The sequence below is a fragment of the Hemiscyllium ocellatum genome, chromosome 2 (assembly GCF_020745735.1).
Source record: "Hemiscyllium ocellatum isolate sHemOce1 chromosome 2, sHemOce1.pat.X.cur, whole genome shotgun sequence".
Taxonomy (NCBI): domain Eukaryota; kingdom Metazoa; phylum Chordata; class Chondrichthyes; order Orectolobiformes; family Hemiscylliidae; genus Hemiscyllium; species Hemiscyllium ocellatum.
In genome coordinates this window covers 105,255,350-105,281,670 of record NC_083402.1, presented here as the reverse complement: position 1 = coordinate 105,281,670, position 26,321 = coordinate 105,255,350, and the positions used below count along the sequence as shown (strand labels likewise).

General features: G+C 40.8%; 1 protein-coding gene across 4 annotated transcripts in view; it reads right to left on the bottom strand.

Annotated features, from left to right (window-relative positions):
* LOC132824449 (receptor-type tyrosine-protein phosphatase delta-like) overlaps positions 1–26,321 on the bottom strand; it is a 588,252-nt gene that overhangs the window by 442,304 nt on the left and 119,627 nt on the right. For all 4 annotated transcript variants that reach the window (XM_060838969.1, XM_060838986.1, XM_060838977.1 and 1 more), the window contains exon 2: positions 24,955–25,122. In XM_060838969.1, the coding sequence (XP_060694952.1) occupies positions 24,955–25,015 (61 nt within the window). In that variant the 5' untranslated portion in view covers positions 25,016–25,122. The remainder of the gene's footprint in view (positions 1–24,954; positions 25,123–26,321) is intronic.

Sequence of the window (26,321 nt, the reverse complement as noted above, 5' to 3'; positions counted from 1 at the left end):
GTCAAAGCACTGAATACAGTAGTTGGGAGGTCATGTTGTGGCTGTGCAGGACATTGGTTAGGCCACGTTTGTAACACTGCGTACAATTCTGGTCTCCCTCTTATTGAAAGAATGTTGTAAAACTTGATTGGTTTCAAAAAAGATTTACAAGGATGTTGCCAGTGTTCGAGGATTTTAGCTATCAGGCAAGGCTGAATAGGCTGGGGCTGTTTTCCCTGGAGCATCGAAGGCTAAGAGGTGACATTATTGAGGTTTATAAAATCCTGAGGGGCACGGATACGATAAATAGACAAGGCCTTTTCCCTAGGGTCAGGGAGTCCAGAATTAGAGGGCATAGGTTTAAGGTGATAAGGGAAAGATATAAAAGAGACCTATAAGGGGCAACTTTTTTCACACAGAGGGTGGTGCGTGCATGGAAGTGGTGGAGACTGGTACAATTGTAACAAAAGGCATCTGGATAGGTATATGAATAGGAAGAATTTAGAGGGAAATGGGCCAAGTGCAGGCAAATGAGACTAAATTAGGTTAGGATATCTGGTCGGACAAGTTGGACTGAAGGGTCTGTTTCTGTGCTGTACATCTCTATGACTCTTTGATGCTATAACTTGCAATGCTGCTAACCAAGCTGTACCAAGACTACAACATTGGCATCCACCCAATAATGTGGGAAACTGTCCTGGTATGTTCTGTACATAAAAAAGTAGAGCAAATCCAACCCTGCCAATTACTATCTCCATCAGTCTCCTCGCATCAATCATTGAGAGCAGACAGAATCAATTTTCATCAGAAGCTGTTTTATATATAATTCAGCAAATACCATTGTGTAACTAGAAATAAGGAAGTACATCTTCACAGCTGACAAGTTCGTCGAAAAAATCAACTTAAAAAGTCAAAGAGACATGAACGAAGTCAAATAATTTGGAGATCAGTAACATTCACAATACCTCATACACTAAAGCTGGCGGTGTTCAAATGCAACAATACCTAGCCAATATCTAGGCATGTGCTCATGAGTGACAAGAACATTCACACCATATGAATGTGGGGCAATGATTAAATCCAGTGCAGGACTTCACTAACAAGAGAGAATCTAAACATTGCCTCTTGACATTCAATGGTATTACCATCACTGAACCGCACACCTCCCCCCTCCTCCCCCCCCCCAACCCCACCCTCCACTTATCAGCATTTTAGGGCTTAGAATTGACTAGAAATGGTTACAGGACCAGCCAGATAAATACAATAGTAGGAACCCTCAGCAAATAACTCACATTCTGACGATCCCACCACAATTGACAAGACAAAATGCATGGCAGAAATTCACCTAGATCCCTGAAATTGCACTTTCCAAACCAGTGATCATTTCCATCGAGAAGAACAAGGGTATCAAATACACTGACAACTTCCATACTTTCCTCCAAACCATTCACCATCTTGACGTGGAAATATGTCGCTGAGTCAAAATCTTGGAACCACCCTCCTTAATAGCATTGTGGGTGTACCAACATCAAGTGGTTCAATAAGGTAGCTTTCTGCCACCTTCTCAAGTGTGAATAGAAATGGACAATAAATGTTGCCCCAGGCAGCAATGCCCACATGAATTACTTCTTTAAATTTACTAAAAAAGTACTATTCTTCATCTCTGAGAATGACTGCGCGTCCAAGTGTCTCTTCTAACACATTATTCATTCCTGTATGTAGTTAGAGAATAAATACCAGAAATGTTGGGACATGTCCCAGCTCTGCAAACTTAAAGTGGGAAGAAAACATTTTGGCAAAATTTTGGATTCTTGTTCTCAGGTCGTGTTTCTGCAAGTCATGGCTGGTGATGCTGGCAGATACTGAGGTGGGCTGGGAACATAGCCAGCATCAGTGCACCGGCATTTTGTCAAAGAGATTTTACAATCACAAGAAAACAAAGTAACCACTTTCTAGCCCACATCCTTCCCATGCCATTAAATAAAAACGTAGCTATAAAAAATGGATGGAGGCCATTTGCTCTTTCACGTCTGCTCTGCCATTCAATATGATCTTGGCTGATCAGGCAACTCAGTACCTTGTATCTGCTCTCTCTTTATATTCTTTGATCCCTTTAGCTTTAAGTAATATATTTAACTCTTTCTTGAAAAATCTAACTCATTTTTCAAAATGTTCTCAAACTACTCCCATGGCCTCTTATATTGACCATTCCAATGAATACACAATGACACACCTTTTCAATGTCAAAGTCAACTGGTTGCCAATTCACATCCTTCCCCATGTACCACAGTTTTATCTCACACCTGCCATCCTACTTATACATTATCTATAATGGGGAGATCTCAACATCAATGCTAAGATGAGAAAAAAGATATTTCTTAAGTGCCAAATTAAAATCATTATTTCAAAGACAGAACACTCTCGCAAATAGAAATTCATTAATTACACTTACATTTCTTCCAATACCTCAAAGTCATGCATTCAAATTCATCTGAGACCAAGAAAGAGCAAGAACATTGTACTTAAGTGGCTACAAAATGCTCTGTTACCATTACCATTTTCACACGAGTTAGGTTAAATGGGTGGAAACCAAATTGACTAATGGAGTATCATGTGGAAAAATAGGAGGTTGTACACTTTGGAAGATTAGAAAAACAAAACATATTTGAATTGGCAGAGACTGGAGAATGCTGCAGCACACAGCAATCTGAATTTCCTGACATGTGAATCAAAAAAGGCATCATAGATGCACATCAAATGATTAGGAAGCCAAATAAAATATGGGGGCTGTATCATTCTCTCTCAAAGCAAAACATAACATATATTTGTTATTTGAATGCATAGTTTTTCTCTTCTGACTTATTACTCCTATGCCATTTTCAAGTGGACTTTGTGGAGTCAGGAATACATTCCAAGTTCCAAGATTTTCCAAGTTTGGGATCCCCATCCTGAACACCAGAGGAAAATTGTATTTCTCTTCATGTTATTTTCGTGTGACATGGGTTTTGGCAGCCAAAAAAAACCACACAGCTCCTTGGAGAGTTTATGACCACTGTGAGAAGCCTGTTGAGAGTAAGTATTGAATGTTTTCACATCTTCATATGTTTTCTATAAGGTACTGTGTTGTAATGTAGATATATTTTTAATGCAGTGATTTACTAAAGAGACCTGTCCTGCAAAGGTAAATTAACTGGGACATTCATGAATTATCTTTAATCGTTGTCATGCATTTCATTATTTTTTCAATGACAAGAAGAAGTGCCAGATAAAAATAAAAACAGAAATATACGAAGGCTCATCAGCCTCTGCAATCATGTTTTGTCCTATCATTTAAATTGACCAACAGCGCAAGGTGTTTAAGTTAAACCTCGTCTTTGAAGTTCAAAAAAATTATTGCATCTGCTCCTGTCTATTGATCAACAGGCATTATGCTTGGAAACGGAAAAGTGATACCACCCACTCTTTTCAGACAATGGAACCTGATGCTTCTGTATGAGAGATTAATGGGTGGGAATGGTTGGCTGTATTTCAAAAGTTTTCATGATGTCTCATCCCACTTGATTACATAGTACATACAGCACAAAAACAGGACATTTATTTCAAAACACCCGTGTTTTTTTTCAAGACTCCTCCAATTCTTTTTTCAAATCTAATTCTCTCTTTATTTACTCAAATGCTATCTCGTTTCCTTTTAAATCATTCACACTATTTGCTTCAACCATTCACTGTTCTCCATGCTGTATTCTTACAATGCTGTGGGTAAAAAGGTTCTATTTGTAAATTCCCATTTGGATTTTGCCTCCATTCATGTCTTGACGGCATTGTTGAGGATGGTATGACAGCTTGGAGGGTGTTGTGATAGGGAATTGAAGATGGTTGTGACCCTCCAAGTTAATTAGGCACATTCAAGCATGGAAGCCGCTCCTTAAGAGCTCACTTCCAGAGGTCTTGAAAGTTTAATAAGAGCAGGCAATAACTGGAAGCCGTACTATCTTGAACAGAAGTGGTACAACAGAAGATGGTTAGGTGTGTTGAAAAACTTTTAGGATTTGAAGAAAGTTTATCCATAATAATGAAGTTTTGTTATCATTAATATTTCTCTACCATATCAGGTTTTTGAACTCTCCAAATTCCAAGGGCAATCTGAAGATTCAGGCAAATTCTTCATTTTAAAATCAAGCACTTTTGGTAACCCCATAAAACAGCTATCAACATAGACCACAGGATGATCCACCTCCCTGGTGATCCATCTCCTTTTTCACTCCCCAGTCATTAACTGGCTGCCTATCCTGGAGCCACTGACTAATGAATTCAACGGCTCCATTGCCCCATAATGCCCAGGGATTTGTGAGGTAAAGATTAATTGCTACAAAGAACATGGTGATAAGAGAAACTGAAGACCGGACTGGACAATTCAGTCACCATGAAATTTGAAGATCCAAAGCTGAAGGTTGAGAAAATAGCCTGTATCAACTTGAGAATTAAAAATCTGATCTGCAAGCATGATTATAAAATCTTTGCTTCCTTAGTTCAAGTATTCTCCACAGTGGTCACTTTTCACCACAGCAGTTTATGATCAATACTATTCTGTGCCCTTTCACATGCGACGAAAACTTAACTGTTCAAAATCATAGCAGCATGGCTCAAGATAAGTTAGTTAAATACATATTCTTTTTCCCACCACAGGATGTAGAATATAATTACTGCATCAAGTATTTTTCATTTGTTATGTAAATTTGTATAGGCAAACATATGCTTAATATTTACCTTCAACAACCATCACCACTTTATTTCCACTCATGCCACCTGAACACTTATTGTAAAAAAAATTGCTGCTTTTCATTCCTGTAGCAGCAGGTTTTCCAAGTCATGATGGAATGTTCCTGTATTCTATCGAGTCCAAGTTCCCACACTAAGCATCAGATCTTTTGCTCCCATTCTATATAGTGTACTTCTACGATTCAAGGTTGATATCCAAATGTTTTAGCATTACACGTAAAGCAACTGTCCACTGACTCCCCACTCTTCTGCAAACAAATCAGTTTCTAAACATATTTACATTCTCATCCAACTATTTTAGCCATTCTTCTCTAAGAATGGAAAAGGCTAATTAACCTTTTCTTCTGAACGAAGGGAATCGTTCAATCCTCTAATTCCGTCTCCAGAGATTACATTGATAATTATAACAATTTGCAATCTTAGTATATGCACAAATTGAATTATCTACTTTCCTGTGAAATAAGTAATGAGGGTTTTGAAAAATATTATTGCAACCTTTATCCTCTCATTATTGTTCTGAAATTGCAAGGGACTTTCACAACCAAATCAAAACATCTCTATTTATTCAGCAATAGTACACCAAAAATGAATAATCATTTCCAATCAATAGTTCATAATCTTTGGAAGAAATCTTGCATTTCATTAGAAATTTGTGAAATTGTTCTTGTTACTAATGCAATAGTAAAAAGGCTTTTAAAAAAGTAAACAAACACAGATTGCTGGAGAAACTCAGCAGGTCAGGCAGCATCTGTGAGGAGAAAAAGATAATTACTTTGAGTCCAAGATGACTCTTCTTTGAAACTGTAAGCGCCAAAAGGAATGTTACAATTGGCAACCCATGTTTTGGAGGATATGTGGAGAGGAGTGTGGGGGAGAACTATCCAAAAAAAAGTATGGAATAAGTTAAAGGGGAAGGCTGACATATAAAAAATATAATTGGCTCCTAGAGTAAGTAAATGTATTTCCATACAAATAACTGCTTAAAGGGGATACGGCAAGAAAGCAAACAAATTGGGTTAATTCATCTTGTTGGCAAATGGCATTTTTCCCCTCATGAAGCAGCTTTTCTAAATAGTTAAACATAGAAGTCTATTATATATAGATATTGCAGTGTATTTCAGGTACAGCAAATGGCTCTTGCATGAAGTTCTCTAAGAATAAACAGCAGCTTCCTTTTAAAATGTTAAAAGCTCTCTCATGTGTATTGTCATTGGTCATGACCTAAATTCACATTGCATTAAATTCCCTGCATTTTTAATTGGACTCTGGTTTTTATGTTCAAAGAGGTATGGCATTATTTGCATTTTAAAGAAAGCAGCAGAAAACGCCTTCTCCTACAATGGGAGATAAAGTAGAAGATCTGTTTGTCTCCCACAGTACTTTCCCATATACATGCTCACATCACGCTTCTGACCCATTAATATCTCAGCAATGTTTCCTGCACTGATAGCTCACGTTTCCCCCCACATTTCCGCTCCTGTGATACTTGGAAACCTATCAGTTCCTGATTACTGAGTTGCACATCAGAAAGTAATCAGAGCAATCCAGAGACGCCTACTGCAGCTGGGTTAGATCCAGCAGTCAATATGGAGAGTCAACCCAACAACTGTGAAAATAATTTGATTTATTCATGCACAGAAGGCAAATACCAATAATTACACACTTCAAGATACTTTTTGAGAGCTGAAGTTGCATGATCCCTGTATTAGTTTGCTAAAAAAAAATTCCATTCTTCAATCATGAAGAATTTTCTGCTGACGATTTTAATGTGTTTATACTCTTGTTATGAAAAGATTTCTTGATTAGTTATGCAGTTTTAAAAATCTAATCAAACTGAAAATTAAATGATGAGGAGATTTCAGCACACCTCTTAATTCTTCCTTTAGAAAAAATCTGACAACACAGCATTCAAACAATTTGCTATCAAATGCTCACAGATAAGACCATATTTTCCATAAAATTGATCATGAGGGATGGATGAGTGGTTAAAAGCATTTCTATGTATTAATCAATCTGGTCATTTGCAAAAATGCTAAATGAGCTTGCAGGACATTCTGCGGCATGTGAAGGACATATCACTACAAACTTAAACAAATGATTTTATCAGGATGGACAATGACTATCCAACTGCAAGTGGTATATAAATTGGCAGCTATTTATCCACAGAGTTAAAAATCACACAACACCAGGTTATAATCCAAATCCTTTATCCTCAAGCCACCAAACACTAATTTTACAGTAATAATAGCAGTGGTGGTTATATAGCCATTACCCCATTGTGAAACCCAAGAATGAGCTTGCATCCACTTGGACAGCTGATCATGGTAACAACACTTCATTGGTTTAAGATGGACCCTACCAGGGAATAGATCCCATCTAAGGAAACCGCTGGACCGAACTAATAGGCCGGGCAGTAGTACTCACCACTGGAACTCAAGGTCAAATTTCTAAGTGTCAGTGTAATGTGCTTTTTAATAGGATGGAATGCACAGGACAGTGGAAGTGGAGAGACATAAATAGGGAGGATGAGGGTATGGATGAAGATTACCTTCAGGTGGTGTCCTTCGTTTGACACAAGGGGTCGCAATGAAGATAATGTTATGCCTTGCCTGGCCATCAACCCACCCGATAGCAGGTTGGACAGTTGGCACCTATCACTGCACAACTAGCAACGGAATGAGGCATAGGAGTCACTATGAACTGGTCACTTTTCTCCCCAGTGACCATATGGTCAGATGGTCTTCCTGATTCCTCCCCTAAAACTGGTTAAATTCCTGCTGGATTAGAGGTGAGCAAGCAGGCTCTGGGAACACTACTGCCACTTTGACAACCCACCACCTCACAGCCTTGGAAATTTAGCCCCTCATGTTATGATTTTGATAATGGCAAGTGCTCTTCAAGACTAGAAAACTAATTAAAATCAATCAACAACCTTAAATGGGTCCTCAATTAGATGGGTTCTGACATCAAACTTGCAAGTCATTAGTGTTGGAGATGAAATCCCCTTCACAATGCTTTCCATGAGAACATGCTGGGGCAGGAGTCCTGATTGCTAATGCTGACATCTTGTAATTGACTGGGTAACAGTGCCTATGCCAGCATAGTCTGGATAGTCCAACTGACTTGAAAACCTGAACTGCCACATCCTTCAACACAAAAAGTCAGGACTACAACAGGCTTTCAGAGTAAGTCAAAACCCAGTGTGTGGAAGATATAATCTCAGGTAGGTCTTGATGAGAACTCTGTTTTCAGGAATATTATAAAATTAGATGCTTTTTACCACATTTCTGGATTTCTATACCACAGTTGCTATCTCAGTGGCATACAAGTCACAGTACAGCAAAGGCATAATTATTAATAAGCCTTAAAATGGTTTTTATTTCTCATTTTTCGATGGGATGTAGGCATCACTGGCAAGGCCAGCATTTATCACCCATCACGAATTACCTTTGAACTGAATGACTTGCTCAAATGTCAGGGTTCACTTTGGGGCGGATTGCATCATGGCAACACTGTTCCAATGCAAATTAGGATTCTGTTCTTTCAAAGCACAACTGCTTTCTTTATCAAATGAACAAATAAACCAAGGAATTTGTTTATCATTCTGAGGGCGGTGGCAGTCTGGAACACTCTGCCCAATTTGATGGAAGAGGCTAAATCTAAAACTAATTTAAAGGAACCTGATCTTCACATAAAGTGCAAGAAACTACAATTCTACTGACAGCTTATTCAAAGGTGGATTTTGAGTGGGCAGCTCATCCTTCGCTGGCTAGCACTGACATGGTTGGTTGAATGGCTTCCAACTGTGCCTTAACTGTTCTATGGTTCTAACTGATTAACTGAAGAACTACTCTTTCACAAGCCTGGAACAAGAAACAAAATGAAAATGACATTTACAGTGGGCTTCAATGGAGGTCTCAATCACGTGGTGCATTGCATTAAAGAAAATTGAGTTTTTGCTATGCATAATATCAGTTAGGAAACAATTATAAACATGAACAAACTAGAAGTGAATTCCCCAAAACTCTTTTAAATGCCAAACTTCTTCCTGTTCAAAATGAAGAAACAAAACAGTATTGCAAATGAATGGTTCTGAAAGGGTTAATGTTGAAGATAGTCAATAGCTCTGCCCAATCTGATAATGTCTACTGGTTTAGCAAAACCTGTGAAGGGTTCTTGTTCCACAGTGGTAGCATTCCAACCTCCAAAACAGAAGGTCTTGGTTCAAATCCCATCTGCTTCAGATATGGATCATGACAGCTCTGAATCAAAGATCCCATGGAGTGTGGATCCATATCCACAAATCTCTTTTTTATTACTAGTGACAATGCCTAACTAACTGATGTAAACCTGAATGCTATCTACAATATTGCTTCCAGTTAGACAAAAGTATCTCATTTCGACTGACCAATGGCTTTTCCTTTACCACCGCAAAGCTATTGTGTCTTCAGGCCCTGTCAGGAAAGGGGAATGGAGGCAGCATACTTCAATCCTCAAGTACTACTCACACATGAAGTGGACACATGAAGCCACTTTGATTTATTTTGGAACATCATGAATATTTTCAAAATCTAGCGTGGGTTTCCTCCGGGTACTCCAGTTTCTTCCCACAATCCAAAGGTGCAGGTCAGGTAAGTTGGTCATGCTCAAGTGTTAGATGTGTTAGTCAGGGGGATGGTCTGGGTGGGTTACTCTTCAGAGGGTCGGTGTGGACCTGTTGGGCCAAATGGCCTGTTTCCACACTGTACAGAATCTAATCTAATATTTCAGAAATATATGTTAAAAACAGGAGTAAATATTTCGATAAATTAAAAACACAGATTTGCAAAATGGGCAGTGGCAAATTGTTAAACAGTAAAATTCTGGATCAGTTGACTAATGACAGGGCATGTTTCATTTTATTATTGTAATTAGCTGAGCAATTAAATTAATTATTTGATTGGTACTGATGCTGATGCTCATGCTTAAATGTGTAACAATTAATTCTTCTCTACCATTTCTCATCTGACATATTCACAACAACCAAAAGCACGAAAGCACATTGAACCCTCCTTTGTACAAAGAGATAGGTATTTATTTTAAATACTACCACCTTTTCAATGAATATCATGCACAGAATTCCTAAAATAAAAACACTTCGAGTTAATTTAATTATAGGCACACAGCAAAGAAATATAACATATTTCAGCATGTTAGCTCGCGCTTTGAGTAAGATAATTGTGCATGACAGGTCAGGAAATAAAGAAACAATGACATAGCAAAACCTTTTCCATCTTGTCTGAAAATCATTATTTCAAAATAAAACTGCACACATCTCGCTTTCAGATAGTCATCATATATTATTTCATCCTCAGCCACACAGGAGATTACAACAATGCAGTGCAGGAAAAGAATGTATTTAGTCTTGCTCAAGAAGATTGGACTGTGGCTGTTGATCCTCTTCTTTAGTATGTTCCTTGGAGAATAGTTGCTTCATCTTTCCGCCATGCGCTGTCTACTTTGTTACAGCAAAACAGAATTACAAATGGACTGATATTGTTTTCTATAATCATGATTTTGCAAAAACATGCAGCGGAATAGTCCATTTGTTTCCAGTTTGAGGAACACCGCAATATCTCACTTGTGACTGAATTGTGAACACAAGGGGAACTGTTTTGATGATACAGCTAAGTCATACAAAAGTGACAAATGGAAGGAGAAATCACAAACACACTATGACAGGAATAAAATAATGCAACTAGATTTCTAAAAAGTTGGGTTTTTTGGACATCATTTAATGAACAGTACATCCAGAAATATTTCAGGAGAAGGGAAAGTGCAGCCTTAATTCCCCGTGGTACTGTCACAAGTTCGCACTATCAAAAAATTGACAATGAGAAACATGACCATTGCTGAAAGATGACTTGAAGTTGAAGCTTTTGATCTGCACTCACCAGAACCAAGACATGGGAAACAGACTTGAACCAAGAGATAGTATTTTAAACAGCATGCGAAAGAGTGTTGATGAGTTGGGCCATCATTGGCATTGAGATGCAGCAATGTTATATTGGCAAAAGGGCTGTGAATGTACATTGCAGTATGTTCAACAAAGTTGTCATGCAGTATGTTCAACAAAGTTGTCATTCCAACACCCTGGCCAATCAGAATCTACCTGCCTGATCTGAGGATTAAGGTTGACATTTAAATGTTCTTGCTGCATCTCCGAGCCAATGATGGCCCAATCAATAAGCAACCTCTTCTAAAGCTATATAAAATGATGTCTCCTTTCTCACGTGTGTTTCTTGCTACCTGGTCCCAATGAGTGAAACATAAGAAGCTTCAATGCCCAACTTTTGTTTCCTTTTATAAATGTTTCAGCTGTGTACTACCAAACATTTAAAATGAGAAATAAATGTACTGCAGTAAAATTGTAAATTATCTGCAGGCCTATCATTGGGACAGTAAGTGCAAAAAGACTCCACAACACAAACCTGCTTCATCCTAATGACTCAGCTGGGCGAAAACAAAACAATATATTTTAACTAAATAAGATATTTTACTCCTAAATTGCATGAAAAAATCGGGTCCAGACGATAGAAAAAAACATTCCTTCCATTTTAATAAAAGATTAGACAAAGTTACTTACTAGTACTTATTTAAAATTTCCTCACTCGACTGCAATGCTGATTACTTATTGCTAATGAGAACTGAGCTCCTTGTTGAATGTATAATACATGGCAGGTATTCTGCAAATCATCATTAGCTTTCGCAGCAGCATACTTTCCGCCCCCCCCCCCCCGCCCCCCCACTTCTCCCTCTCCTCCTCCTCCTCTGCACTCACCCCACTCCTCCCTCTCCTCTCCTCTCCTCTCCTCTCCTCCCCTCCACTCCCCCCCCCCCACCCCCAATCCACTCCACTCCACCCCCCCAAGTTGTGCTCTTTCAGGTAAACGAGCTTCCCCAGGAAGCTGAATATAGTGACTGGCCCCATGTAATTCAAACTGACTTTGAAACGAGGCACTTGAAAGTCATGATGCAACGTGAGATTGATAAGTCTACAGTTTCGGAATTGCTTGGAATCTTTCTGCTTTTCTGCTTGGACAGTTCTGATACAAATAAAATGCTAAATGTGAATCACTTCCAGAGCTATCAATTACCATCCTGTCTAATGTTTCAGGCAACTTCACAGGTCCTCATTTACATATTATTCAGGTTATTATCAATCATAGGATATAACAGACTATGCCCAATCAAAGAATGATAAGGCAGAGACACACAGCACATCATTTAAACAAAAACTGGTCACAAATTACTTACATATTTAAACATAGGTGGGATGACAATATGCTTGATGAGTATTGCCTCAAGCCAAAAGGAGTTCTCAACATAAATTCGAAACTAGTCAAACTTACATGCCATTGTTTTTTGACAGGTATCACATTTAATATAAATCACTACCCAAACAAAAAGGATAACATACTTTGAAAATTGGACAATTCAACCAACAGGAAAGTTATAACAAAGACAACGACAGTGATCTAAAAGGGCAGGGAAAATTTAAAAAAAGAGAAGGGCCTTGTGCTCAGTTGGTAAAGAGAACTGACGTGATTGAGAATAAAGTCAAGAATGTAGTATTCAATCCCCATTCCAGCTGAAGTGGACCTTTGCCCGAAACATCGATCTTCCTACTCCTCGGACGCTGCCTGACCTGCTGTGCTTTTCCAGCACCACACAAGCGACCCCACTTCCTGTCCCTGTCTTATCGGAAAAGTACAGATAAACTATGGTTTGGTGAATGTTGAATAATTGAGGGTGCTACTTGAGAAAATGATGTTCAGTACAGATTGGGAAGATCATTCAGCCCATCGCTATTCATCCATCTAGAAAAATTGCTTGCAAGACTCCAGGGATTTTCCTACTGAAACCCAAAATTGAAAATCTATTCCATATACAAGATCTGACTGCCTTTCTGACTTTAACAAGATAATTAGTCCATAAATGTAACAGTAGCCCTTTCCAGAATACTAGACTGATGAATTATCAAATAGGTTTGTGCAAATAATTGTGCTGGATTAATTGTGCTACAGTACTTTAGGACGTAACTGATTAAATCAGTCACATTTGCACAAATAGCAGATCCTTACAGAGCATTGGAACTAGCAGGTCAGTTTCACACAACAGTTAATAAAACATATGCGGGCATATGCAGGTTTTATAATTAGATGCATTGAGTTAAAAAAGGCAAGATATGACACCAAATTATCTGATGAAAATTGTTTCAGCTCCAGCAGTAATATGAGGCACCAATTTCAAAAAGGATACCAAACAGTTGGAGATGTGCCAAAATCCAGTTACATTGATACACAGGAGATGGTGGAGCTGGTCTCTGGAGAGGAAAGGAATCTGAGAAGTATTTAAAATCATGAAGGCTTCAGCTAAAGTAAGAGAAATTATTTCCACTAACTCACCATTCTGCTTATCTCCCCTCCCAAAACCACCTTTTCTTTATCTGAAGCTCCCCCTAGCCAGTCCATCTAGTTCTGAAGAAGGGTCAAGAACCGAAACGTTGACTTCTCCACCTCCTGCTGCTGTCTGACTCGTACTCTTCCAGTCTCCTGTTTGTCTACTTTGGTAACTCCCAGGATGTTGATTGCATGGTTCTATAAATTCAACAAATCTTTCTTGACAGGATGTGAAAGGAACCTAAGAAGGACCTTATGAAAAAACAGTAGAGGAAGGAGGAAGAAGAGAGGAAGGAAATATGTAAAAGGAAGAAAACATGACACAAATGGTTATTTCTGGGGGGGAGGAAAGGAAAAAAATATACACCACCTGAATGTCAAATGTCCCAAATAATTTGCACTGGGGCCAAGGAACTTGACTGTCAGTTACGAGCAATGTCATCACTGGAACATATTCGAAACATTCTGGCCACTGCTTTGTCTTCGAAAGCCCGATTCCAGTAATATGTTTCTGATACACTACAGCTTACTCTGCCAGAGTGTGTCAGTCAGTGAAACAACCCTATTGCACCTGGGTGAAGGATGTTGCAGCTGCATCACAATGAGAGTGAAATGAATTTGTTTTTTGGTACTCAAACAGCGGGCTGTCTGCTGCACTGTATCAATGGATGTAAAATTTGGACTGGAATAGCAAACCAGAAGCCCATTGATAGCTGGAATCTCTACAAGCCTATCAGTTTACATTATACTAATATTCCTCCAATGAATTAATATTATTCATGAAGTGGCTACCATTGGTTACTGAAACATTTCCTGTTCTCTAGGGTATTGTTTAAAACAGAGCAATTTTCTACTGAGGTACATTCATGCCAACAATGCATCCTGCTGGTAGATCAACTGCAGTGAATGACTTCTGCCGAATCAAGTTGCAAGAGGTGAATCTCTCTGCACTGATTTAATTTGGACTTGTTCCCAACAGAGCCTGTTAATGCCAAATCCACCCAATCAATTTAATTCTGTTATTCCAGAGGCATTGCTGCTTTGATATTTAGCAGGAGGCACACATGCCTTTGGCAATATTCAGTTCAATTACTAAACCCACAGCATCAGGGTAAGCTGAAAAATGGTAACAATCCTCCTTCCTCCTGAACAGACATTCCGACACTTAACAGGCATATTTTTATAAGCAATGGAAACAAACTTTTCCTATTGCTGTTAGCACATGATGTATTCTTGACCTAAAGCAAACAGGACACTCAATCACTTTCAGCCAATTTGAAAGAAATAGAATCAGCAAAAATAAGCAAGACATCACAGCAAATTAAATAAGACAGAACTATCATCTACAATACTGTGCATAGATGAAAATCTACATGCATCTGCTCATGTGTAAGCAGACATATGTGTACCGTTTAGATTGCCCTTTTTTTTGCTGTTTAAAATAGTGGACTGAAATGGTGAAGAACTGTTTTAAATCCAATGTTTTAAAGGATTGCTGCATGGTTGTAAAGCAGGTAACTTAATACTTCTGGCAAGTATTGTGCAAACTACTGTAAATTATATGTTGTAAACAAATTGGAGCCTCAGGGCTTCTGTGAACAGAAGCAGCTGGGTGTCAACTAGAAGTCGGCTGGTCTATGGACTAGTGGCCAGTTTTAATCGCAAAAGCTTTTTGCCTGACAACAGTTTTGTGACTGATTTTCATGCAATTGAACACTCCTGGCTGAGAAAAAGATAAACATATTTAGATCTCCACCAGCCCAGGAGCTGACTCTTTGCTCTCTGCCATCAAAACCTATTTTATACCTGAAGATAAATATGTCATTTTTCTTCACTATTTGTTATAATCTATGACATTTAAATGATAAGTCAGTGACCTTTTATAAATGAACCAGCCACCTTGTGAATCTTGAAAACAAGTAGAAGCACCTGGCAAAAGACTATTGGAAAATAATGTTTCGACAAGTATCAGAATCACAAGGGTCACCTCAGCAACCCGATGAGGAACAATTGAACTATAACCTATTTTTCCGTGTGTGTATGCCAGTATATCTGAATGTGAGTGAGCGAGTGAGTGAGTGAGTGTGTGTGAGAGAGAATGTTTTATATCCATTTTCCTGTCACTAGAGACTAATTGCCTGTAATAAATAGCCATTCTTGTTAGTATAGGTGCATGGAGCATGCGAAGTGTCAATGAAGTCCTGACTGGACATTTCAGGAAAGGAGGCTGATGACTAACCACGAACGTACGTGAGTAACAGGGATGGGCTGCACAATTCATACAAGCAGCAGTAGATTAACTGTGCAATTGGCGAAGAAGCAGACAATTGTATATTTGAGGGAAGGACCAGATGGACTACAACTGAGGGAATAAGCAAGAAATGGAGTGTGCTCCTGATGAAGTGTGGAACATAATCAGAATAACTTTGGTTAAACATTGGCTTAGTTCCAAAAATTTTTAAGACGGTGAATCATAGGATGCCAGAAATCTAGGTGTTGACAGACATGCTGTTCAATTCCAATTACAGCCAGAGCCATAAAGATACAATTGACTGGATTTGTCAATGCACCATGTATTAAACTACGAATGACTGCAGGTAAAGTTTCGGGTTTTCTTTGCTCTGGCTTCCTTCTGTCCCTGAATGCTAAGGGTCAAGCAGTCAACAAGCCAACAGTGGTTAAAGAGGCTAATCCTGAACCACAAGTACCACACAGGAAGGTACAGTGTCATTGTGGATTTCCACTTGCCATGTTGGCACCTATTTCTGGATTAGTGGTGCTGGAAGAGCACAGCAGTTCAGGCAGCATCCGAGGGGCAGTAAAATCGACGTTTCGGGCAAAAGCCCTTCATCAGGAATAAAGGCAGTGGGCCTGAAGGGTGGAGAGATAGCTAGAGGAGGGTGGGGGTGGGGGTGGGGAGAAAGTAGCATAGAAAACAATAGGTGAGTGGGGGAGGGGATGAAGGTGATAGGTCAGGGAGGAGGGTGGAGTGGATAGGTGGAAAAGAAGATAGGCAGGTAGGACAAGTCATGGGGACAGTGCTGAGCTGGAAGTTTGGAACTAGGGTGAGGTGGGGGAAGGGGAAATGAGGAAACTGTTGAAGTCCACATTGCTGCCCTGGGGTTGAAGAGTTCCGAGGCGGAAGATGAGGCGTTCTTCTTCCAGGCGTCTGGTGGTGAGGGAGCGGCAGTGAAGGAGGCCCAGGACCTCCATGTCCTCGGCAAAGTGGGAGGGGGAGTTGAAACGTTGGGCCACGGGGCGGTGTGGTTGATTGGTGCGGGTGTCTCGGAGATGTTCCCTAAAGCACTCTGCTAGGAGGCGTCCAGTTTCCTCTTGCAAAAATGCCATCCTGTATTCCCAGTTCCTCCACCTCTGCCGTATCTGCTCCGAGGAGGACCAGTTCCACCACAGAACACACCAGATGGCCTCCTTCCTTAGAGACCGTAATTTCCCTTCTCACATGGTTAAAGATGCCCTCCAACGCATTTCGTCCACATCCCACACCTCTGCCCTCAGACGCCACCCCTCCAGCCGTAAAAAGGACAGAACGCACCTGGTGCTCACCTTCCACTCTACCAACCTTCTCATAAACCAAATCATCCGTCGACATTTCCGCCACCTCCAAAAAGACCCCACCATCAGGGAAATATTTCCCTCCCCACCCCTTTCCGCCTTCCGCAAAGACCATTCCCTCCGTGACTATCTGGGCCTCCTTCACCACCGCTCCCTAACCACCAGACGCCTGGAGGAAGGAAACTCATCTTCCGCCTCGGAACACTTCAACCCCAGGGCATCAATGTGGACTTCAACAGTTTCCTCATTTCCCCTTCCCCCACCTCACTCTAGTTCCAAACTTCCAGCTCAGCAGTGTCCCCATGACTTATGCTACCTGCCTAACTTCTTTTCCACCTATCCACTCCACCCTCCTCCCTGACCTATCACCTTCATCCCGTCCCCCACTCAACTATTGTACTCTATGTTACCTTCTTCCCGCCCCCACCCTCTTCTAGCTTATCTCTCCATCCTTCAGGCTCTCTGCCTTTATTCCTCATGAAGGGCTTTTGCCTGAAACATTGATTAAACTGCTCCTCGGATGCTGCCTGAACTGCTGTGCTCTTCCAGCACCACTAATCCAGAATTTGGTTTCCAGCATCTGCAGTCATTGTTTTTACCATGTTGGCACCTGTGCCAAGTAACTACAGGTACAGCACATTGCTTGCTCGTGTTCTTGAAGTGGAGCTTTTGGTATGTTTTATGGTTTTCTGGCTTCAGAAAACTTCCGATTCAGAAAATCCTTGGCTGTGATCATCTTCAAGACTGCAGGCATGCCAGAGTCTCTTTACGTAAGTACAAACTCATTTGGGAGACCCAGTGTTGACAGGACTGCCACGTTTACAGTAGTGTCACCGCCAGTATGTGCCATAGAGAGCACAGATGAAAACAGTTGAGCCTTTCTTGATCAATGTAGGTCAAACATGTTTCATGGGTACATAGAGCTGAAAATGTGTTGCTGGAAAAGCGCAGCAGGTCTGGCAGCATCCAAGGAGCAGGAGAATCGATGTTTCGGGCATAAGCCCTTCTTCAGGAATGAGGAAAGTGTGTCCAGCAGGCTAAGATAAAAGGTAGGGAGGAGGGACTTGGGGGAGGGGCACTTGAAATGCGATAGGTGGAAGGAGGTTAAGGTGAGGGTGATAAGCCGGAGTGGGGGTGGGGGCGGAGAGGTCAGGAAGAAGATTGCAGGTTAGGAAGGTGGTGCTGAGTTCGAGAGATTTGATTGAGACAAGGTGGGGGAGGGGAAATGAGGAAACGAGAGAAATCTGAGTTCATCCCTTGTGGTTGGAGGGTTCCGAGGCGAAAGATGAGGTGCTTTTACTCCAGCCATCGTGTTGCTATGGCCTGGCGATGGAGGAGGCCAAGAACCTGCATGTCCTTGGTGGAGTGGGAAGGGGAGTTGAAGTATTGAGCTATGGCGTGGTTGCGTTGGTTGGTCTGGGTGTCCCAGAGGTGTTCTCTGAAACGTTCCGCAAGTAGGCGGCCTGTCTCCCCAATATAGAGAAGGCCACATCAGGTGCAGCGGATGCAGTAAATGATGTGTGTGGAGGTGCAGGTGAATTTGTGGTGGATATGGAAGGATCCCTTGGGGCCTTGGAGGGAAGTAAGGGGGTGAGATGTGGGCGCAAGTTTTGCATTTCTTGCGGTTGCAGGGGAAGGTGTCGGGAGTGGTGGTTGGGTTGGGTGGGGGAGGGTGTGGACCTGACAAGGAAGTCAAGGAGGGAGTGGTCTTTTCGGAACGGAAAGGGGAGGGGAGGGATATATACCCCTGGTGGTGGGGTCCGTTTGGAGGTAGCGGAAATGACAACGGATGATATAATGTAAAAGGAGGTTGGTGGGGTGGTAGGTGAGGACCAGTGGGGTTCTGTCCTGGTGGCAATTGGAGGGGCGGGGCTCAAGGTCAGAGAAGCGGGAAGTGGAGAAGATGCGGTGGAGAGCATCGTTAATCACGTCTGGGGGGAAACTGCGGTCTTTGAAGAAGGATGCCATCTGGGCTGTACGGTATTGGAACTGGTCCTCCTGGGAGCAGATGCGGCGGAGACGAAGGAATTTGGAATATTGGATGGTGTTTTTACAGGAGGCAGGCTGGGAGGAGGTGTAGTCTAGGTAGCTCTGGGAGTTGGTCGCTTTATAGCAAATATCCGTGTTGATTCGGTCGCCCGAGATAGAAATAGAGAGGTCTAGGAAGGGGAGGGAGGAGTCTGAGATGGTCCAGGTAAATTTGAGGTCGGGGTGGAAGGTGCTGGTAAAGTGGATGAACTGTTCAACCTCCTCGTGGGAGCACAAGACTGCACCGATACAGTCATCAATGTAGGGGAGGAAAAGGTGGGGGATGGTGCCAGTGTAGCTGCGGAAAATGGACTGTTCCACATATCCTACGAAGAGGCAGGCACAGCTGGGGCACATGCGGGTGCCCATGGCTACTCCTTTGGTTTGAAGTGGGAGGATTGGAAAGAGAAGTTGTTGAGGGTGAGGACCAGTTCAGTCAGTCGAAGGAGGGTGTCAGTGGAAGGGTACTGGTTGGTACGGTGGGAAAGGAAGAAGCGGAGGGCTTTGAGTCCTTCATGATGGGGGATGGAGGTGTACAGGGACTGGATGTCCATGGTGAAGATAAGGCATTGGGGACCAGGGAAGCGAAAATCATGGAGGAGATGGAGGGCGTGGGTGGTGTCCCGAATGTAGGTAGGGAGTTCTTGGACTAAGGGGGACAGGACCGTGTCGAGGTATGCAGAGATGACTTCAGTGAGGCAGGAGCAGGCTGAGACAATGGGTCGGCTGGGACAGTCAGGTTTGTGGATTTTGGGCAGGAGGTAGAAACGGGCGGTGCGGGGTTGTGGGACTATGAGGTTGGAGGTGGTGGATGGGAGATCTCCTGAGGAGATGAGGTTATGGATGGTCTGGGAAATGATGGTTTGGTGGTGGGAGGTGGGGTCATGGTCAAGGGGGCAGTAGGAGGAGGTGTCCGCGAGCTGAGATGAACTCATTTCCCCTCCCCCTACCTTGTCTCAGTTCCAATCCTTGAACTCATCACCACCTTCCTAACCTGCAATCTTCTTCCTGACTTCTCCGCCCTCACCCCCACTCTGGCCTATCACCCTCACCTTGACCTCCTTCCACCTATCGCATTTCAAATGCCCCTCCCCCAAGTCCCTCCTCCCTATGTTTTATCTTAGCCTGCTGGGCACACTTTCCACATTCTTGAAGAAGGGTTTGTACCCGAAAAGTCGATTCTCCTGCTCCTTGGATGCTGCCTGACCTGCTGCGCTTTTCCAGCAACACATTTTCAGCTCTGATCTCAACATCTGCAGTCCTCACTTTCTCCTTCATGGATATGTAGCAATACAGACCTTCCTCATCTTGGCCCAAGACTCAACCTAATGTGATTCTGTCCATGGTTTGAGAATCAACCAAAGGCGGTAATTCCTTTCCCTGTGCATGTAGCAAGTCCTGCATCAAAGGACAGAACATTCATCACTATTAACCAAGGAAACTTCTTCCTCGCTTCCAATGGTTCTTTATTTGGCGTGACCAAGAGTGGAAATACAGCAGTTTCTCACAAGGCCACAATTTTCTTGATGCTTATATTCAGAAAGAACAGAGAAAAGCACAATGTCGAGGATAGAGCACAAGATGTATTTGTCTTTACGTTCAGCCTGGATGGATTATAGAATTTGCCATCTGAAATTATGTGCTGGGAGACTCCTTCAAATCTGTAGAAAAGCAAAGGTAAGAAACACGAAGAAAACGACACCAAACCAAGTGAGAGTAGGAACCAGCCATGTTTTATGGTATTCTTCAATCTGAAACCGCTGAAGCTGACATCATCAAACAGTATCGTGATAAGTCTGTTTTCCTACAGAGTGGATGGAACCGAGTCACTTTGATATCCAATTTTCTGAGTGATGAGTGCAACTTGTTCCCTGCACCTATGTCGTTGATCTACAGAGAAGATCATGTCCATAAATAATTTGTTTTAGATGTCAATCTAATCTTTAAATCATATGAAATATTGATTACATCAAATTTCAGACGATTGTGGCAACAACAGAGATCAGGCAGGCAAGTGTAAATGCACTCCCCAATGGGTGCATTGACACCACTCGGCAACATATTAAGAACTTGTCTTCTGACTTGGAGCAACTCACTGGGGTGGACAGCCACTGGGAGCTCTAAGAATTTGACCAGCTCTGACCTGGCAGGAACAGACACAGCAGCTTTCAAACAGTTTTAATTGGTGCAAAAAAAAAGTGAAAGTTTGGACAAAATATGACAAAGTAAGGAAGTTTTAATGACCAATCATTTTTTTACCCCATCCCAGGTCTCATCTGATGTTCCCCCTGGTCACTCAGAAGCTTAAGCTTTATTCAGTCATTTATTATCAAACATAGATAGGGGCAATTGCAATGGCATACAATTCAGGCTAGGATCTATTTCAATTCCCATCCTCTGATTGAGCAGGAAACCAATGATATTAAGCTTCATGGCAGACTGGAGACAGAAGAGCAAACCAAGCATAATCATCCCCATCGCCCCAATTCAAATCTCCAATCGGAAGATCCAGCTTGTGATATTATTTGGAAATATACAAAAGATGATTTCCAAAAATTACACAAAAGCTGAGAGGACATGAATGTAAGGAAACACTAAATAGGCTGAAACCCATTTTCATCCAGAGGGAGTAACCTAATGCAGATCACAAAAATTACAAATGAGTTGGAAAGACTGGGTGTAGAGCAAATCTTTTCACTTGGGAAGAGTCTAAAACTGATATTATACATATATGTGACTAATCAATAATTCCAATTGGGAAACAGACAGTAGCTAGCAAGTGCATATGGAATAGTTTAGATGAACAGCATCAAAACATTTAAGTAAAAAATTACATAAGTGAAAAAAAACAGATATTTTGTTAGGGTTTAATGAATTAAAGTTGATGATCCTGTTCGTTGTATCCAAGGTGAGAACATCCCATGTGCCTTGGAGGAGAGTCATAAATGCAGAAAAATATATCAATGAGCCAGTTAATGAATCTGTGGTGTGGTTGAATCAGGAGGTGCATGCTTATAATGACTAACTTCGTAAATATATGCAAAACTGATCTTGTCCTCTCAAAGTTAGGATTCATCTTTGACCAACTGGCTTCCTGGAACAGAACAACAGACTCATGTAGAGCATAAACTCCGTCATAGGCCAGCTGGACTGAACGGCTTGTCCATGTGCTGTATATTCCATTCAATTCTTAACTTCTGTGTTTGGATATGGTCAATCCACAGTGACAACCAGATGGAGAGTCCATTCCAGACTGTTTATTCAAGACTAATGAAAATATAGAAGATCCATAGAAGTGTATAGCACAGAAGGAGACTATTATTTGGTGTCAGCTTTTGCTGTTGGACTTATTGGACTATAATCGGGGGTGTTACGTGATTTTTGAGGTTTTGCTCAAGCAATCCAAACTAATCCTTTGCTTTTTGTCCCCCCTTAGATACATTGTCTGCCTGTACTCCAAATGTTTATCCAATTGGCTACAGAACAAACGTTAATCAACACCTTATTTCAACATTAGTAGGAAATAAAATGCAAATCCAGAAGCACCTGTAAAGAATACAATATCATCAAACAACCTGCAAATACATTGCTCACCATGTCAATATACACATCTGAGTCAGTTTATCCATATGCCATTAATTTGAAAGTTGGATCATTTTGCAGATTTCCGTGTTAAAATATCAATGTGATTTTATACATGTTTATAAATTATTACTTCAACTATCATGTTAATCTAGGGTCTGATTTTTTCAAATATCGCCAGTTCCTATGCAGAATGTGACTGCTCACAAAGTACTTTGAGGGTTTTACAGAAAAGTCTCAGGATACTTTTATGTGCATAACTACAATAAAATGTTAAGTGGTCAGACATAAGCGATGACTAAATTAGTTCTGCCATTCACTTCAAAACCTTCAAGTTTGTCACTTATTTTTGATGCAAGAGTGTTATTCTGCATAATCTGCCAGCCATCAAAATAGAATTCTTACAAATCAGTCCTTTCAAACACTTGTGTTCACTTGGTTTTAGTTGGTCAGTAATTACAAAGAAAAATAGGCAGTCTCATTTCTTTTTTGCCAAAAAGAGAAACCAACAATTGCATCCAAACCTGGAGTCCCAACAAAAAATTTCAAACTAGCTTTATAAACTTCAGCTAATTTTTAATTCACAATTCTACCCATTTCAGGTTTTATCTTCATTTGTATAACTGATCAATTTCAACCAATTCTAACTTTTTAGCCAACCCAAGTGTTTTGGTGTGCACTTGCAAATAGAAAAAAAGACAGATAAGGACTATGAAACTCATGTGTAAACAACACCTTACCAGCAATGACATTCAAATGACCAACACCACCAAATGACATCATTCAGTCACATTACTGCAGAGTCTCAGTACTGTCAAGCATGCAATCAGAGCACAAGAAGAATAAATGGTTTTTCCATAGCCTCATTTTAAGCAGATAAGAAATTACTATTCCATTCATCCAATGCAACTACACATGGATGTATTAATTCAGCTGCTGAAGCAGATGCACTGAGGTGTAACATCAATCCGTCCAGTGTACGATGAGAAAATATCACATCAACTGAAAAAATATTAGCTGTCAGGACACAAATGTTGAGAACCCTTCTTTCTACTTCTAACACTGTCACCTATAACAAAGAACCTGCCAACTACCCATTGGGCATTTTAGGGTGTTTTCAGCAAGAAAATAAGAAGAAAAGGTTTGCATTCACTGACCCTTTAGAAAGCAGCATTCCCTTAAAACAAGTGCAATGGAGTGCTGCCATCAATTGACCTCCATTGTAACCCAAACTATTACATATTGCATAATTGTCTCATGCATGTATATCACAGTTTTTAAATAATAATGCTACCAATTATGTATTCTTAATATAAATATTGAAGAGAAATGCATATTTTCTTATCACTTTCACATTTATAAATAAACCTTTGTGCTCCATTTGTTTTTTTTCTACTATTGTAAGTAGTTTTTTCACAAAGGTGAGATATTTTTGTTGAAGGGTCAAAGAAAATTGGAAGCCTTGAAGCAAAGAAACATTATTTTAAGCTTGAAATCGCTGGTTTATTATACTGAGACCAGTACACTTGGCAGAAATCTCTGGCAATGAGAGTGCAGATGGCTCAACAGAGCAGTGAATGCATCGCAATGCAAGTGGCATATGGTTACTGTACTCTGCTCCCACACAACGGAAGTTTCTCGAGCAGGCTTGTTGCTAACCATTTCCAACAAACGGTAAATATGTGTTCGTTTTATGATATGTTGATGGCACAGTACTTATGCTACAATCTCATAGTTCTTCAGTATTCAGGTTCATCTTCCTTTCGTTATAGTCAAAGGGTAAACAGACAAGCTGTTGAGCTACAGGAACTCACTTTTTACTCAGGTGCCAATGCCACTGAAGGAGTCAGGACCATCATGCAATACACCAATGTTAATCATTTGTTTCTCATATTAGAAACCAAATAAAAATGGAGAAGGGAGGACAGACACACAAGACAAAATCTTTGGCTCTAAAACATACCTGAATTGCACTTAAGATCATTTTCAAATTACAGCAAAAGATGTCTCTCTTATTATTTGAGATAACTTTTTGCTAACTTTGGGTGACAATCCAGAAAGGGAGTTCAACACATGATTTTAGAGATTAAAAACTTGCAATACTTATATAGGATTGTAATCATCAAGGTCCATAGAATTAACTAAGGTACAATACGCCTCAGTGGAGCAGCACTGGGTTTGATGAACATGGGAAGATTTGCTAAGGTGATGAGTGAAGTTTGCCCCTCTGCTCACATTACTTTCAGTGCCAGAATACATGAGGTGGCTGTACAGTATTCTAGCCTGAACAAGGCAGGATATGGCATTGGTAGTTTCTTGCAGACAGTGGATACGAAAACATGTGAGCTTGTGACAAGAAACAATGAAAACATGCACAGATTGCTGATGCAGGCTCCACTTCCAACTGTGCAAAGCAAAAAAACATGGCAGCAAGATCTAAAGATAGGCTCATGTGTCTCTGCAGACCTTCTGCAATAATTTGGATAGTTTAATGAGGGTGTGCAGGGGCCTGAACAAGGGGAGGAGAATTGGATAAAACAGACCCCATAAAACAAGGTTAGAGGCGACTTACCTTCAGCATGAGTAGGTAGTAGGAAGCACAGAAGCACCACCAGTGGCCTGATTTTATGCATCGTCTGACAGCTTGGCACCAGCAGCCGTTGGCAGCCTCGTTCTCACTGTCTTACAAGCTGCTGCAAGTAAGTGCAGTCTGAAACTAGAAATGCTGTGTGCTCAGAATCTGCAAAAACACAATGTCAAAAAATAAAATCAGTAATCAAAACTCCGGAAAATTTTGTCAAATTTTCAAATCATTTACCATCAAAATGTGATTGTCAAATTAAGCAGAGTACAACAACAGTCCTGCCCAAACAGAACAGATCAAAAGAGACATTGTACCACGTAAAGCACCATTCCATTGGAGGAGGGTTTGTCGTTTCCAAACAGACATCATGTGAAATGAAGCCAAAACTAAACAAAAAAAAACGCTGATCAGCTCTTTGAATTCCACTTTCTTAGCCAGTGTCCATATTCCATTGTCAATGCAATCCTCCAGATCAAATTGATCGAGAATGCAGGTGCCCAGCACAAGAGAGATTGGCATGGGCACTCTTCGCCTTCCTCTACCATTGTACTGGGACAGTAAATGCCAAGTGTGGTCTGATCCTGTCGCTCTCAATCTGCATCCTAAACAACATTCCACAACAGCCAGATGCTTTGTAACATTCCCAGATCTGTTGCAATGTAGGTAACAGAGAAAAGCGCATACAAAAGGGAGGAGACTTTTGAGTGAAGTGTGCAATCAGCACTGATGGGGGTCCTGAATCGATGCCAGCACCCCCCACATAGTAAGCTGAGTGCTGCTTCTGTTATTGATGGATCAAAATCATGCTTTAAAATTAATGTTAAATGCATTATACAACGACGCGTCATCTCCAATATAGAGATACATTTGTCACGTACAAAAGTCAAGATGTTGTTGCAAAGGCTCAATGGCTTGACGGCACTTTACTTGAATAAGAGGACAAAAATACAAGACGGAAATCATAGTTGACATTGCACCAGCATCAGCGGCAGTACATCACAGCAAATGTACCAGCCTACTGTCACTGACCTATCACCCCGAAGAGAGAACGATAATGAAATGTTTTTAAATGAATCATTTTATATAATTACCTGTGATCAGTTCATACTGATAGCAACCTTTAAGTGACAAATGTAGAAGGATTTTTTTAAATCCAAATTTTAAAACTGAAACTTGGATTCAGCTTCTTGACTCTCTTTTGGGCAAACTGCAAGGATCATATTGCAGAAGCAAAGAGTAAGGGGCAACACAAAAAATAACTGAGAAGGAAAATTAACATAATTACAAAATGCAATAGATAACCCTACAAAGACTTGAGTTAGGTATTATTTAGTTGAATGGAATGATAGATAATT